This window comes from Oncorhynchus nerka, linkage group LG21 (genome assembly GCF_034236695.1).
Source record: "Oncorhynchus nerka isolate Pitt River linkage group LG21, Oner_Uvic_2.0, whole genome shotgun sequence".
Taxonomy (NCBI): Eukaryota; Metazoa; Chordata; class Actinopteri; order Salmoniformes; family Salmonidae; genus Oncorhynchus; species Oncorhynchus nerka.
The window spans coordinates 13,512,212-13,527,139 of NC_088416.1; the positions used below are offsets into that span (position 1 = coordinate 13,512,212).

At 43.4% G+C, this 14,928-nt stretch overlaps 1 protein-coding gene across 1 annotated transcript in view; it reads right to left on the reverse strand.

Moving 5' to 3' along the window:
- Positions 1–1,077, reverse strand: part of LOC135563494 (zinc finger protein 850-like) — a 64,241-nt gene extending 63,164 nt beyond the window's left edge. The window contains exon 1 of the mRNA XM_065006142.1: positions 514–1,077. Coding sequence (XP_064862214.1) covers positions 514–838 — 325 coding nt within the window. The 5' untranslated portion in view covers positions 839–1,077. The remainder of the gene's footprint in view (positions 1–513) is intronic.
- Between the last annotated feature and the right edge of the window lie 13,851 nt (positions 1,078–14,928).

Here is a 14,928-nt window from a genome sequence, read left to right on the forward strand (position 1 = left end):
AATGCTTATAGCTCAGCATCTCTCTCCATTGAATACAGGCGGTTGACGTCAACAACCCTCATAGATTATAAACAATAGATAATAATAATAAGATCGATCATTTCTTTGGATTGGTGGATACGCGGGAGCTAGACAACCCACCGTGCCGCTTTGTGGAAAACGACTCCACTTGTGAGGGCAGAGACATCTTGTCAGTATATCCATGATTTTTGGTGTAGCCAACCCAACTCTCACATGGCACTATTGGGGGGGCACGGTGTGTAGTAAATCATCACTACATTAAAATCACTACATGCCATACCCCCCAGTCTGCGGTCAACAGATAGACCCTTCTCAAATATATATGTTAAGTCACTTTTTGGAAACGGAACAGAGAAAACAAGGAGTAGCTTGCTCTCTGCGTCGTCTGATTCTAGACATATCAGTCATCATCCCAGGGCCCTCCGTTGAAGAGGTATTGACGAGGCAACTCCAGATATCCAAAGTTGAAAACCAATTTAAGGCAGTACTTACTGATGTTAATCGGATCTCCTATCTCCACCTCTTCATCTTTCAATGTGACAGTAATCTCCCCTTCCATCTTCACTCCAAAAACTGCATCCTCCTCTTCTTTCACAGTAACATCCTCCTCTTCTTTCACAGTAACATCCTCCTCATCTTTCACTCTGAACGAGTCTTCCTCTTCTTTCACTTTAACAGCCTCACCCTCTACTTCCTGTTTTACTGTGACATCCTCCTCCTCCTTCTCCTCTTTCACAACAATGTTCAGCCCCAGAGCTTCTTTCTCCGTCCAGCAGACCTCTTCTTTAACAGGAGGGGAGATGTTTAGGGAGCTCATGTTCGGGGATGTTAGCTAGCTATTATCATTAGCGACTAGGCTAGTGCTAATTTAACCAGACAGATACTATAGCTGACTAATACAAAATAACGTAATATTAAATTAAATAGGTTCACAAGTAGATACGACAGAAGTGTGTCTAAAACACGGTAGCTAATATACACCAAAAGTGTATAAATAGCTTGAATCTTTCGGCTATGTTGGCTAGACAGCTACGGAGGTGGTTGACGAGCTGTTTCTGAAGAACCGTCCACTAGATTATACGTCGCGCTGGCAGCGTCGCCTGAAAGACGCACATCGCCGTCTGCTGACTGGAGGGGCAACGCAGTTGAGGATCATATTTTATTTTCAGACAAAGATTATATTTAAATGGATTTAATTAAATAATACTATTATGTTGAGACATACAAAGACCTGAATGTGTTGATTGATTAGTGCGAATAAAAAAGGTTTACTACAGCAGATTTAAGGCAGTTTCATTAAGTCAAACTAAGTCTAAATAAGTAACAATACATCATGTAGATGTATATAATGAACAGACTAGGTTCATACTACTCCTACATGGTGTAACAATACATCATGTAGATGTATATAATGAACAGACTAGGTCCATACTGCTCCTACATGGTGTAACAATACATCATGTAGATGTACACTACCGTACATACGTTTGGGGTCACTTAGAAATGTCCTTGTTTTTTAAAGAAAATCAAATTTTTTTGTCCGTTAAAATAACATCACCAGCACCGCTGAAAACGTTTGTGCTGATTTAACAAAGCTTTTGTAAACAGTGTGTGGGCCTTCTTGTTCTTTATCAAAGCTTTTGTAAACAGTGTTGTTGCATAACAATCAGGCAGTAGAACAACAATAATCATCACCCTCTTGACCAATCTTCCCCTCTTAACATTGGGTTTGATTCAGACCCTGACAGTGTACCAGGTGGACATTGGGTTTGATTCAGACCCTGACAGTGTACTAGGTCGTCATTGGGTTTGATTCAGACCCTGTCAATGTGCCAGGTGGACATTGGGTTTGATTCAGACCCTGTCAGTGTGCCGCCAGGTGGACATTGGGTTTGATTCAGACCCTGCCCGCAGTGCCAGAAATGTATTCCAAGGTCTGTAACTTATAACCACAGAACCACCCCAGACCTTTCATGCATGACTAAAAACACCTAAGTATTCGATTTACTGCCATGGTCTAGTATGTCACCGCCTCAATGACACCATTCACAATGCTGGCTGAGGTACGAGTAAAACATGACATATTATTTCCTAACCTTTCACAATGCTAGCTGAGGTACGAGTAAAACATGACATATTATTTCCTAACCATTCACAATGCTGGCTGAGGTACGAGTAAAACATGACATATTATTTCCTAACCATTCACAAAAAATCCTTACTCCTTAATCAACTAGTCTCTCACTGTTCAACCAGAATAACATGAGTTGTGTCCGGAAATCATTAATTATCATGTTGCTCTCGTGAAATGAACAAAATATTTCACAATCATTACCACTGCTGAAATTCACATAGAATATATATAATAATTACAGGGATCATATTTCTCAGTTGCATTGACCTGCAGACATCAGACACGCCTTTCCCGTATGCACATGTGACTGAAAAGTAACCAAATCACATGGATTTATGCTATGATGAAAGCAGGGGAAGCTACTCCATTGTTGATGAAAGCAGGGGAAGCTACTCCATTGTTGAGGAAAGCAGGGGAAGCTACTCCATTGTTGATTAAAGCAGGGGAAGATACTCCATTGTTGAGGAAAGCAGGGGAAGCTACTCCATTGTTGATGAAAGCAGGGGAAGCTACTCCATTGTTGATGAAAGCAGGGGAAGCTACTCCATTGTTGATGAAAGCAGGGGAAGCTACTCCATTGTTGATGAAAGCAGGGGAAGCTACTCCATTGTTGATGAAAGCAGGGGAAGCTACTCCATTGTTGAGGAAAGCAGGGGAAGCTACTCCATTGTTGAGGAAGCTAGAGGTGTCACTACAGACCCTGGTTCAAATCCAGGCTGTTTCATAACAGGCCGTGATTGGGAGTCCCATAGGGCAGCGCACAATTGGCCCAGCATCGTCTGGGTTAGGGTTTGTCCGGGGCAGGCCGTCAATGTAAATAAGAATTTGTTCTTAACTGACATGCCTAGTTAAATAAAGGTTAAATATATTTAAAACATGTAGCTGCATTACACCGTTACAATGGCTGTGCTGCCATCCTGTTAGAAGGTAACAGATTATTTTATTACAATGGTTAAATTGGATTTTCATTGTGTTCAATGGTGTTATTTGCCCCCTAGTGGAGCTTTCTGGTACTTAGAAAGACTACGCAAACAGGAAGTAGAACATTTGTTCTGCAAGCATAAAAGCAGCTACAAACAACCCTACGGTGCAGGTCTTTCAATGTAGTTATTTCTTGTCACGCTTCAGCCTTGGAAAATATTTGTTTGTAAGTTCGATTCAAGCATTTAGTTAATTATGATAATCTTGTTATTGATATAGTTGCTTACATATCAATGTTGGTTGGTTGCATTTACTCACAAATGCCTTTCATGTATGTCGTTAGCTGTATTACTTTGCTCGTGCGTCATGCAAACGAATTGTAAAATATACAATACTGTAGTTTGTTACTGTTTCTAGTGTAATATGCTTTGTTATTCTACATAGATGGTTGTACATTATTAGAGTAATGAAAGGAGCCAATTGCCATGAGTAACAATTAGCTATATTGTTTGGCATCATGCCAGATGCATGGTACCTTAGCACGTGTTTTGTATTTATGCAACTTGAAATGTTTAATGTACAGCTACAGTATGTCGGTGTGAATTGAATACTAAAGTATATTATTTTCTGTATTTTGCAGTTTCACAACATAAACGTTTTCAATATATTAATTCAAGAAAAGTCACGCCTTGGGAGTTTTATTGAAGACTTAGTTGTTAGCTATCTGATTAGTTTTGCATGGGAACGCAACTCAAGGGCAGAATACTGGCATACAAACTCAGTAGCACAGAGTAGATCATCCATATGACCTTGGGAAATAGTGCATTGTGGGTAGTTTAGAAGATTTCCCGAAATAAGTTAATAAATATGTAATAACGCAAAAACATAACTGTTTGTACTTATAGGTAACCATACCGTGACTACAACTAGCTTACTATGTCTTTAACCACACTGTATTGTAACACTGGTGAGTAAAATGCTCACCTACACTTTAACTTGTTGTCTGAAGATAAAATTAACATTTTACTCAACTGCGTTACCCACTCAAAGTCAGCAGATGGAAATCTGCGACTTTAAAGCAATGCTGCTGGCGTATAATCTAGTGGACGGAACGCTTCTTTTAACAGCAGCAAGAGTTAGTCAGTCACCTCCGTCGCTTGCTAGACAAAATAGCCGAACCAATATAGCTCTTTAGACGCTTTAGTGTATATTAGCCACTGTGTTTTAAACCCACTTCTGTCGTCGAGTTAGTTATCCGATTTAATTTCATATTTACGGTGTTGTTATTAGTCAGCTAGCGGGCTGGTTAAGTTAGCATTAGCCTAGCCAGCTAACATCCCAGACCATGCGGTCACTAAACTACTCTTCTGCCCAAGAAGAGGAGGATATCACACTGAAACAAGGAGTAGAGGGTGATGCCGTTACTGTGAAAGAAGAGGAAGACGCGTTCAGAGTGAAAGAGGAGGAGGATGTTACAGTAAAAAGAGAGGAGGATGCAGTTTATGGAGTGGAAGAGGAGGAGGGAGAGATGTTAAATCATGTCGGTGACTATAACATAACGTGTGTAGGAGGCAAAATCCCAAGGAAAACTGTTCACAAAAAACACAATAGAAATATCCCTCCGCCAGTCTCTGTATTGTCAATGGCAAGGGAAATAGATGGCGTCCAGTTTACAATGCCTACAGCTTCCACACGATGTCGCCAGTACTGGCAATTGAGTTGAAGTTTATCCTTGGTTAGACGAGGAATAGGCACTTTCCTGTCTTCGGGTACACCAGAGGAAGTTACCATTCCACCATGGCCTTTTTTGCCTTTACCTCCCTTCTCACCTAATTTGCTCACATTGTATATAGACTTTTTTTTTTTTTTTTTTTTTTTTTTTTTACTGTATTATTGACTGTATGTTTGTTTTACTCCATGTGTAACTCTGTGTCGTTGTATGTGTCGAACTGCTTTGCTTTATCTTGGCCAGGTCGCAATTGTAAATGAGAACTTGTTCTCAACTTGCTTACCTGGTTAAATAAAGGTGAAATAAAAAAATAAAAAAAAAATGAAAGGGAGAATATGGACCATGATTTCAAGACTTGCTGCTATCGAATACAGATCGCCCCGTGATCCATTTGATCGATTATTAACGTTTACTAATACCTAAAGTTGGATTACAAAAGTAGTTTGAAGTGTTTTGTCAAAGTTTATAGGCAACTTTTTTAATTAAAAAAAATGACGTTGCGTTTTTGAAAGCAGTTTTTTTTCCTGATCAGACGGGCTTCATAAATGGATATTGTGGGTATACATGGATGGATTTAATCGAAAAAAAGACCCAATTGTGATGTTTATGGGACATCTAGGAGTGCCAACAAAGAAGCTCGTCAAAGGTAATGAATGTTTTATATTTTATTTCTGCGTTTTGTGTAGTGCCGGCTACGCTAATTATTCTGTTTACGTCCCCTTTGGGTATTTCGGGGGTTGCATGCTATCAGATAATAGCTTCTCATGCTTTCGCCGAAAAGCATTTTAAAAGTCTGACATGTTGGCTAAATTCACAACGAGTGTAGCTTTATTTGAGTACCCCGCATGTGTGTTTTAATGAAAGTTTGAGTTGTATCGAGTACTATTAGTTGTTACTCTGAAATTTCCGCTGATTTCCGCTGATGTTGATCCCTGTACAGGGCTGCAGCCCTAGGAGGTTTTAAGGCATCCAATGGTTCTAACGATGAATTTAGCCATAAGATGGTTTTGAGAAACCGTTCTCTGATTAACACTAGTAAGTACTGTCTTAAAAACAGAGGCACAAACTCTGCAGTTGTTGAGCTGATATTTGGTGTTAAAGCGGAAATCTGCAATTGCTACATCCATATTGTGACTTTTAAATTATTTATTTATAGCCATTGGTTCTTGAAGAATATAACACATGCTTCATGAGCTTAGTTCAACTGTTGTAACCCATCAGAACCCAAAATAAGCTTTTTTTACTCTAATGTTTAGAAACATTGTAAATCAACACTGTATAGCCTCAACATGGTTAAAACTATAATGTTGATATCATGGATGGCCGGTCCTTGCGTCCATAGGTCTGTCTGTCTGTAGTTACATTTCTCCAACCCCATAATCATCTTATTACCAAAACGGTGGTGGAATGACACATTTGTTATTGTTTGAACTGCAGATTGCTGGGTTGTGTGGGTTTTTTAAACAGCAGCAAAATTGCTGCCCAGAGGCTTGGTTTGGTAAACAGCTGAGGGATGGGGGAAGGAGAAGTGTAACCACTCTCAAATTCATAGAGAATGTTATTGTAGAAATCGTAACCCAACACCTAGCGACCTCGTGAAGAAGTTCAGACATCTTGGCTTAACAGTTGTAAGGTGTTGGCTTGACAGTCGCCGGACCCAAGTTTGACTTCAGCTCAGGGCTACTCCCTGAATTCACTACACTATGAATACAAGGACTGGCCATGCTTGATGTCATAATGATAGTTTAACCAGGTTTCTAGGCTAAATTGTATATTCTAGAATGGCCAGTGAAGATTACCTGTGGGGGTTAAGTTATTAGGGCTGTTGATAAGTCACCATATAATATTCAGCCAATGTATTTTCATGCCATTACATCAATATGCCCAACCAGAAGAGAGCGAACTCTTCCTGAACCACCTCGTCCTGCTGGCCTTCATAAATTCTGAAGTTGCTGGTAATAGGCTACACAAGCATCTTACCATCTTACCATTTATACTGATCTGCATGCCAGTTATGATTTTAATATTCTCATTTTCATGGAACAGTTCAATTCCATTGATAAAGTATCTCAAAATCATTGTCTGTGATTAATCTACATTCTATCTAAATCTAAATGAAATTTATACTATTAATTTATACTAACTTTTATTGCTTAACTATGTAAAAAATATCCTACAAATAAAAACATTGCAAATAAATATCCTGTAAATCACATGGCCTGTCTACAACAAACTTGAAACATTGTTTAAAATAATTCTGGGCTCTCGGTTTCCCGCGCCAGTGAGTTTGGGACTGACACAGTTGTTGGCTATTTGTAAAAGGGATAAGAAGTAATTAGGTATTTTATGACATTTCCAATGGATCAGCGCATTACATTTGTCCCTTTTGTGCTGAGTGGTTATCGAAAGGGCGAGAGCTGGAAATGTTTTTCAAATACTTTAAAGAACTATTCTCAATTGCAATTGATTTTGATTAGACATTGTATACTTGCTGTTTGCGGTGAAGAGAATTTTGCTTTGAGAAGCTCCACAACTCATTAGTGGTGGTGCGTTAAGACAATCAGAAATACTATCAGACATCCCCAAATAGGCACATTTCTAGGCCTATTTGCGCTCTGGCCAGGTAGATAAGTCCTACTTCTATATGCTACAGTAGGTCTATGTTAGGTGAAGTTATGGTTCCTACAGTAGGTCTATGTTGTTAGGTGAAGTTTTGTGCCAATTTGGCAAACACTTAGTGTACAAACCCTCATTGTCAGGCTGATGGATAAGCTAGCCAAAGAGCATTTTACTGGTTGAAGTGTTTTTAAAAAAAGTATAAAGCAGTTGATTTGTGACAATAACACAAACATCATATTAAGCAGGACATTCAAATGAGCCTTACAATTATAATCCAAAGTAGTGTGAAATGCACTCATAAACAACCTGGAAATGGAGGTTACTCCCCTGAGTTTACCCCCATTCACATTCAGAATACATTGCGAAAAACTAAAATCTTTGCTCACCATTTTTGCTCCAGGCAGATATACTACATCCATAACTAGCGGTTTCCTCATTAGCAGGGAGGAGTTTCTAAAACCAAATTGAGTGTGCATCGCCCTCGTGCCTCAATTTTAGTAAACACCGAAATTGTCCTATATTGGAGACCAAAAGTTGTCTGGCAAGAATATGACTTTTCTTGCTCATTTGAACTTTTACAGTGGATTTCTGCTGTTGTGGGCCTTTAAACATCTGTCTGACTTTGTTAGTCACGTCTCTCTCCTGCATGAACATCGTAGATCCTCGGGGGAGCTTCAACAACATCATGATGCTGACGAGGCAGAGAAGAGTCTCTCCACAACAGAACACCTCAAGAAAGACCAGCAGAGACCCACAGGGAAGAGAACTCATCACTGCTCTGATTGTGGGAAGAGATTCACCTCATCATCAGGCATTAAAATTCATCAGACAATCCACACAGGACAGAAATCCTTTAGCTGTATTCAATGTGGGAAGAGTTTGACTCAGTCAATCAGCCTGATATCACACCATAGAACACACACAGGAGAGAAGTCTTATAGCTGTGATGAATGTGGAAAGCGTTTTGTTTCATCTAGCAAGCGGACTACACACCATATAACACATACAGGAGAGAAATCCCCAGCTGTGGTCAGTGTTACCAGAGATAATCTGATTAAATACCTCTGATCAAACATCAGAAAATACATACACGAAGTAGTTGTTTCATGATATCAATGAATTAATGTCACAATGTAGAATGTTTAAACATTGTACTAGGAGTATTTTAATGTCACAACGTCGATCCGTATCATTTGCCCCCTGTTCTATTGATTTCAACTTGATAGGGATATTAGCCTCACGGGAAAATCCAGGCTCTGAATTGAATGAGTTACTATTTATGTGATTTGACAAAAAGTGACTAACAAAAAAAGAGATGTGTTGGCGACCCACTTGAATCAAAATGTAGCAATCTGTTTTAATTTTTTTTTTTTTTACAAATTCTCCTCTAACCAGTGATGTACATATTATTCCCAGATTCCGTGTGGGTTTTGAGCTGTTAGTTTTAACAGGATGTGCAACCTCATCTCCCTCCTCTCCCACAAATGATTTTTGCGATGAGTTATGACAAATAAGTGTTGTGTTCATTTGTTTAGCGACCTCTAAATTTAAATGCATCACTCCAAAATGTAGCTGACTGTCTTCTGCAGGTTGTCCTCTAACCAGTGAGGTAAAATATATCTCCCATTTCCATGTGTTCTTTTAGTTGTGTTAATTTCAACAGTACGTACAACCCGATTTCCCCCCTAATCGATATCAGTAATTTATTGCTACTTGTCAAAACAAGTGTTTTTGGTGCTTGTGCAGTTTATAAGATGCTTGTTTAAAAATACAAGTAATATGATTATTGTGGCAGATGTTTGTGTGTAAATAAACATAACATGTGCTAGGTTTTCAATTTATCCCAAACTGTTTCTGCATACTGGTTATCGATTTGGACACATTAAACCTGTGTTTTGACATTGGGCTATCCCACCTAGCAAAATGTAATTGAAAAGCAGTTGAAAATAACACTATGCAATCAAATATTCCATATTTACATTTCATGTAACATTTAGTAATGATAATTATTTATGCAACCAACTGACACATTTTTGGTACAATTTATATTGACATTGTTGCCCTGCTTTTATAATATCATGGTTCATTCTCAGATGTGCCAACCCAAATGTACTAGAGCATGACATTGGGGACTGGGCCCCGATCCAACAACATGCCTATCGAGGGAACCCTGATAAGAGAGAGAAGCTCCGCAGTTAGGTGGAAAGTTACTACGGATATTGCAGGAGTTTCCTCTTGATATCAAACATGTCCGTGCTAAGGACAACTTGGTTGCTGATTGTCTCAAGGGTGGGCAGTCAAAAAGTTTTGTGTTTTGCGTTTAGCCAGTGAGTTGCCATGGATCACAGTTTATTTTGACTGCATGTTTTTCCATATTGGAGATTAGTTTTGTTTGTGCTCGTTCCAAGGGGACGATAGTTCTAGAAGCTAGTGAGTTTTAGGAAGAAGAGAGTTCTTGAAGCTAGTGGGGGGAAGAAAAAAACATGTTTTTATCTTGTTTGTAATTGTTGACAGCCAGTAGACACCATGTTTATATTGGTGAAGGTGAAGGATTGTAGTTGATTATAATGTGAAATGGAAGTTGTTTTCTGTTGGTGGTAAGCATTCTCTTAAGGTGTTACAGTCTTTCGTTTTTCCATTTATGTTTTGAGGTTGGACTTTAGCCTGTTTTGCTCGTTAGAACGTAGGGTGCACTGATTGGTGTCACCTCGTTAGTCAGTATGTGTTACACCTGTGCTGGCTTGTCCATCTCGTTAGTGAGAAGGTGTTTCACCTGAGCTGGTCCAGGTTCTATTTAAGAGTGTCTGGCCCAGTGCTCCAGTTGTCTTGATAGATGTGGAGAGTCAACACCTTTAGTTGCTCCACCTTTTTGGATTTTTTTCCTGTTTATAAGTTTGAGGTGGTGGGACGGGTGCGCCATCGTCCGTGAGGAGATGGCGCAAAGTACATCTGGTCAGTCGGTTCCGGGGATTGGACTGGCCAACACGGTGCGCTTTTCTTGGCGGGAAAAAGAGATGGAGCCTTGGGGGAGAGAAACCTTCGGGAGGAACATCCTAATGGGGCACCTAAAATTGAAGGTTAAAGATGTTCTCTGCCTTCAGGGGAACCCAATGGAGAAGGGGTTTGATGTAACCCTATATTTGGAAGAAAAACACAATGAGATTATGAAGACGGTGACGGAAGGGAAAGAAGATGGTCCCCTGTGTCATTACACGGTGACCAGCCTGGCAAGAAACAACTTCAGGGTGGTCACCGTAACCATGTACAATCCGCACGTGAAGGACGAAGAAGTGAGGGCCTTTCTGGGGAGGTACATGGACAATGTCTCCTCAGCGAGGTACCTCAGGGACTCCCTGGGTTTCTGGAATGGGAAGAGAGGCTTCCAGGCGTTACTCAGGAGTCCCCGAAGAGTGTGGATGGCTACCTCCATCCTCCGGCAATGTTCTCCCTGGGGGCTGACAGGGAACCCTATACTATGCACGTCAGCCCCCGTTCTGCAGGCGTTGTATGGCCTACGGCCATACCCTGGCCTCGTGCAGTAACAAGAAATGTTGCTTTTGTGGGTCGGAAGAGCACGAGGCCAGGGAGTGTGACGAGCCCAAGGCTTGCCACGGGTGTGGCTCCAGAGAACACCTGTGGCGTGATTGCCCGGATCGTCAGAGGTCATACGCGTCTGCAGCTGGGGGGAGTGGGGGATGGGGGGAGGAAAGAAAGGACGCGTGCGGATTGTACGGATGGCACAGGGAAAAGAAGGCAAGAGAAGAGGATGGAAAGAAGGAAGAAATGAGAAGAAAGAGGCGGGAAGAAGGAAAGAGTGGAAAAGAAGAGGAGAAGGAAAAGAAGGCAGAAGAACGAAAGGAGCGGTGAAGGGGACAGTGGTGCGAGAAGGAGTGGAAGAGGGAACGGGGACAGTGACGGAGAAGGAGGGAGGAGTGGAGGTGGGAGGGAGGGGGAGGAGATGGGGGAAGGAGTGGGGACAGCCTGCCAGGCTTCCTCGAGGTCGAATGAGGGATTTGGTGGAGGAGTTAGCGGGGATGGGACGTTGTGTCTCCCCGCTACCTCCTTCACCAAAGAGGAAAGGGATGAAGAGGGGGAGCTTGGCAGGAAGTGAGAGGGAGGGGGTGTGGAGGGGGGGGGTTAAGAGAGTGGCGGGGGGGGAGGTAATTTGTCCTCCAGGTTTGCCTCAGCCCCTTGCATTTTAGTGGATGACTCCAGTGAGGGGTCGGTGGGCTGTTTGTTAGAGGGATCCCAACTCCTGTTTGAGGAGATGGGGTCCCCTACATGCAGCCCCGAGGCAAACAGGAGGGGGATGGTGGGTGGGGGGGAGGACCCAACACACTGCCTGGGTCATGGGTTGGGATGGAGGACGGGGGGCCAGGAGAGGAGAGGACGTCCCCGCCGGTGGAGATGGACCAGGGGAGCATCGGGTGAGTCTCCTGTTTTTTTTATTTTTTATTATTTTTTATTTGTTGTTAATAATTAAATGAATAGTTCTGTTTCTTTTTTTAGTCTAAATGTTAGGGGGTTAAGGAATAATGTTAAAAGGAGGGCGGTTTTTTGTTATTTAGAGGGTGTGGGGTTTGATTTCTGTTTTTTACAGGAGGTTCACCTGAGGGATGGTGGGGATGTGTGTAGATTTAAGAGGGAGTGGGATAAGGGGGAATCTTTTTGGGGCATAGGAGGGGTGCACTCAACAGGAGTAGGGATTTTGTGTGGGCATAGATAGGTTAAAATAGAGAACACTTTTGTAATAATGCAGGGTAGAGTTTTGGGGATAGATGTTAAGTTTAGAGAAGCTAGATATAGGTTAATTGGGGTGTATGGGCCACAGGTGGCGGCAGACAGGAGGGAGATGGTGGACTGTCTGGCGCCCCTGTGTGTTACAAACAGGCACTTGGTGATAGGAGGAGACTTTAATATAGATTTAGGGGTAGGCGGTGATAGCAGTGCAGGTGCCATCTCTGGGCTAATGGCTTGCCATGGTCTGGTTGATGGTGGCCTGCACACTACTCCGGCAATGGTCGGTCCTACATGGCGCAACTCCAGGGGGTTTGCACGGAGGCTCGACTACATTTTTGTATCCAGGTCCATGTGCGAGGGGGTGTTAGAGTGGTGGGATTTAGTTAAGGTGAGGATTAAGGGCTTTTATAATAGGATATTGTAGAAGGAAAAAAAGGGAGGAAAGGAGGGAGGTGGATCGTATCCAAAGGTTAATTGAACTCGAGTACGAGGCAGGCAACCTCGGCGGGTCGATTGACTGGGAGAGATTCGCAGCCCTAAAGGCGCAGCTCAGGGAGCTGCAGGAGCAGAAGGCTCGAGCTTTCCTGGAGCGTGCGCATAGTGGCTTTCTAGAACATAATGAGACTTGTTCCGCTATGTTCTTTAAGTCGGTTAGGGCCAGGCAGAGTAGGGAAGAAAATGGTAGTATAGTAAGTAAACCAGAGGAAATGGTCAGAGTGACAACTGATCATTTCCAAGGTTTATTTAAGGAAAGGGAAATAGATGTAGAGCAGGGAAACGTGTTTTTAGAACACTTGTCCCGGCGGTTGCCAGAGGACATTAGAGACGTGATGGAGGCCCAGATCTCACTAGAAGAGGTTGAGAGCGCTCTTAGGAGGATGGGAAAAGGGAAGGTGCCTGGGATGGATGGGCTGCCGGCTGAGTTTTACCTCAAGTTTTGGGGTATACTTGGACCAGTGGTTCTTGAAGTCTTGAAGGCCATCCTTGAGACGGGGGTCCCGGGGGGGGATCAATGGCTGTTGGTGTGCTGTCACTTCTTTATAAGAAGGGGGAAGCAACTGACCTTGGCAACTGGCGGCCATTGACCATGCTGTGCGTAGATTACAAGATTCTTGCAAAGGTTTTAGCAGACCGGTTGCGCACAGCCCTTCCCTACGTCGTCCACGAGGATCAGACGTGCGGGGTAGAGGGCCGCTCTATAAGAAGGAACCTACAGTTGATCAGGGATTCCATCGCTTGGGTTGAAGATAGAGGGCTGCCTTTAATGGTAGCAGCGCTAGATCAGGCGAAAGCTTTTGATCGCGTGAATAGATCTTTTTCTATTCAGGGTGTTAGGTAGATTAGGATTTGGGGAGAAGTTTATAGGATGGATCCGTACTTTATATGTCGGAGCGGGGTGTCGAGTTAGTGTAAATAGTCACTTAGGTGACGTTTTTGACCTCTCGTCTGGGGTCAGGCAGGGATGCCCACTCTCGGCTCTCCTCTTCATTCTGTACATGGAGCCTCTGGGGGCTGCCATTAGGGCAGACACAGGGGTGGAAGGCTTGTTGATCCCTGGAAGTGGTGGGCTGCGTGTTAAGATGACGCAGTACGCCGACGACACTTCCTTGCTGTTGTGCAAGGACTCGTGACTGACAAGGTCCCTTGCCATCTTTGGGGATTTCACCCGAGCGTCGGGAGCAGTTCTGAACCATGCAAAGTCTTCCGTCAAGTTTTTCGGAAGATGGCGAGGTAGAACGGATGTGCCTGGGGGGTTATCTCTCTGTGAAGGGGCCCTGAGGATTCTCGGGGTTCATTTTGAGACCTCCGGCTCAGCGACGCTAAACTGGAACATGCGTATCGCAGTGGTACAGAGGAAGCTAGCAATGTGGAAGGCTAGGTATTTGTCTTTTATGGGCAAAGTCCTGGTCCTAAAGGTGGATGTGTTGCCGTCTCTTTTGTATTTGGCATATATCTACCCATTGCCGGCTTGTCTGAGGAGGCCTCTAGTGAGGCTTGTGTTTCAGTTTATGTGGAGTGGCAGGTGCGAGTGGGTCACCAGGGCACGCATGATCTGTCCCATCGGGGAGGGAGGTAGGGGGGTACCACATTTCCCCCTCAAGCTGGACGCCATTTTTGTTTCTTTCTTGTTGACGGAGCTTGCTCGTCCGGTTATACACCCGTCCGGTTACCTCCTGCGTGTGATCTTCTCGTATCAGGCGAGAAGCGTAATGGTGTGGTCTAACACGGGTCCTCGGGCGGAACAGCTGCCGTGGCACTTTGGTCATGCGGCCAAGTGGCTGCATGCGCACCCCGAGGTTGAAGTTGCCCGAGTAGGTTTAGACCACAGGCACCTGTACGAGGAGGTCAGGCAGACAGGGAGTCCTGCGCCCGTAGCGGGCATCTCGTCAGTGGTCTGGGAGGGAGTGCAGGCGCGGGGCCTGGACAACAGGCTCAAGGACCTGAATTGGTTGAGCCTTCATAAGCGTTTGCCGGTACTTTCCATCTTGTACCGGTATAGTTTGGTGCGATCCCCCACCTGTCCAAGATCCTCTTGTGGCAGGGAGGAGACTGTGCGCCATGCCTTCTGGGACTGTGCCTTTGCCGGACTAGTCTGGGCTAGGGCACGGGTGATGTTAGGTGTGGTTAGGAGTGATTTTGTTTCGACATGGGCTAGGCTAGAGAGAGGCGTAGGGAGAGCAAAGGGAACGGATAGGGACAGGTTTCTGCTCTGGCTTCTCATGAGTCTCTTTAAAAAGGGACCGTGGGAAGCCAGGCAGAATTT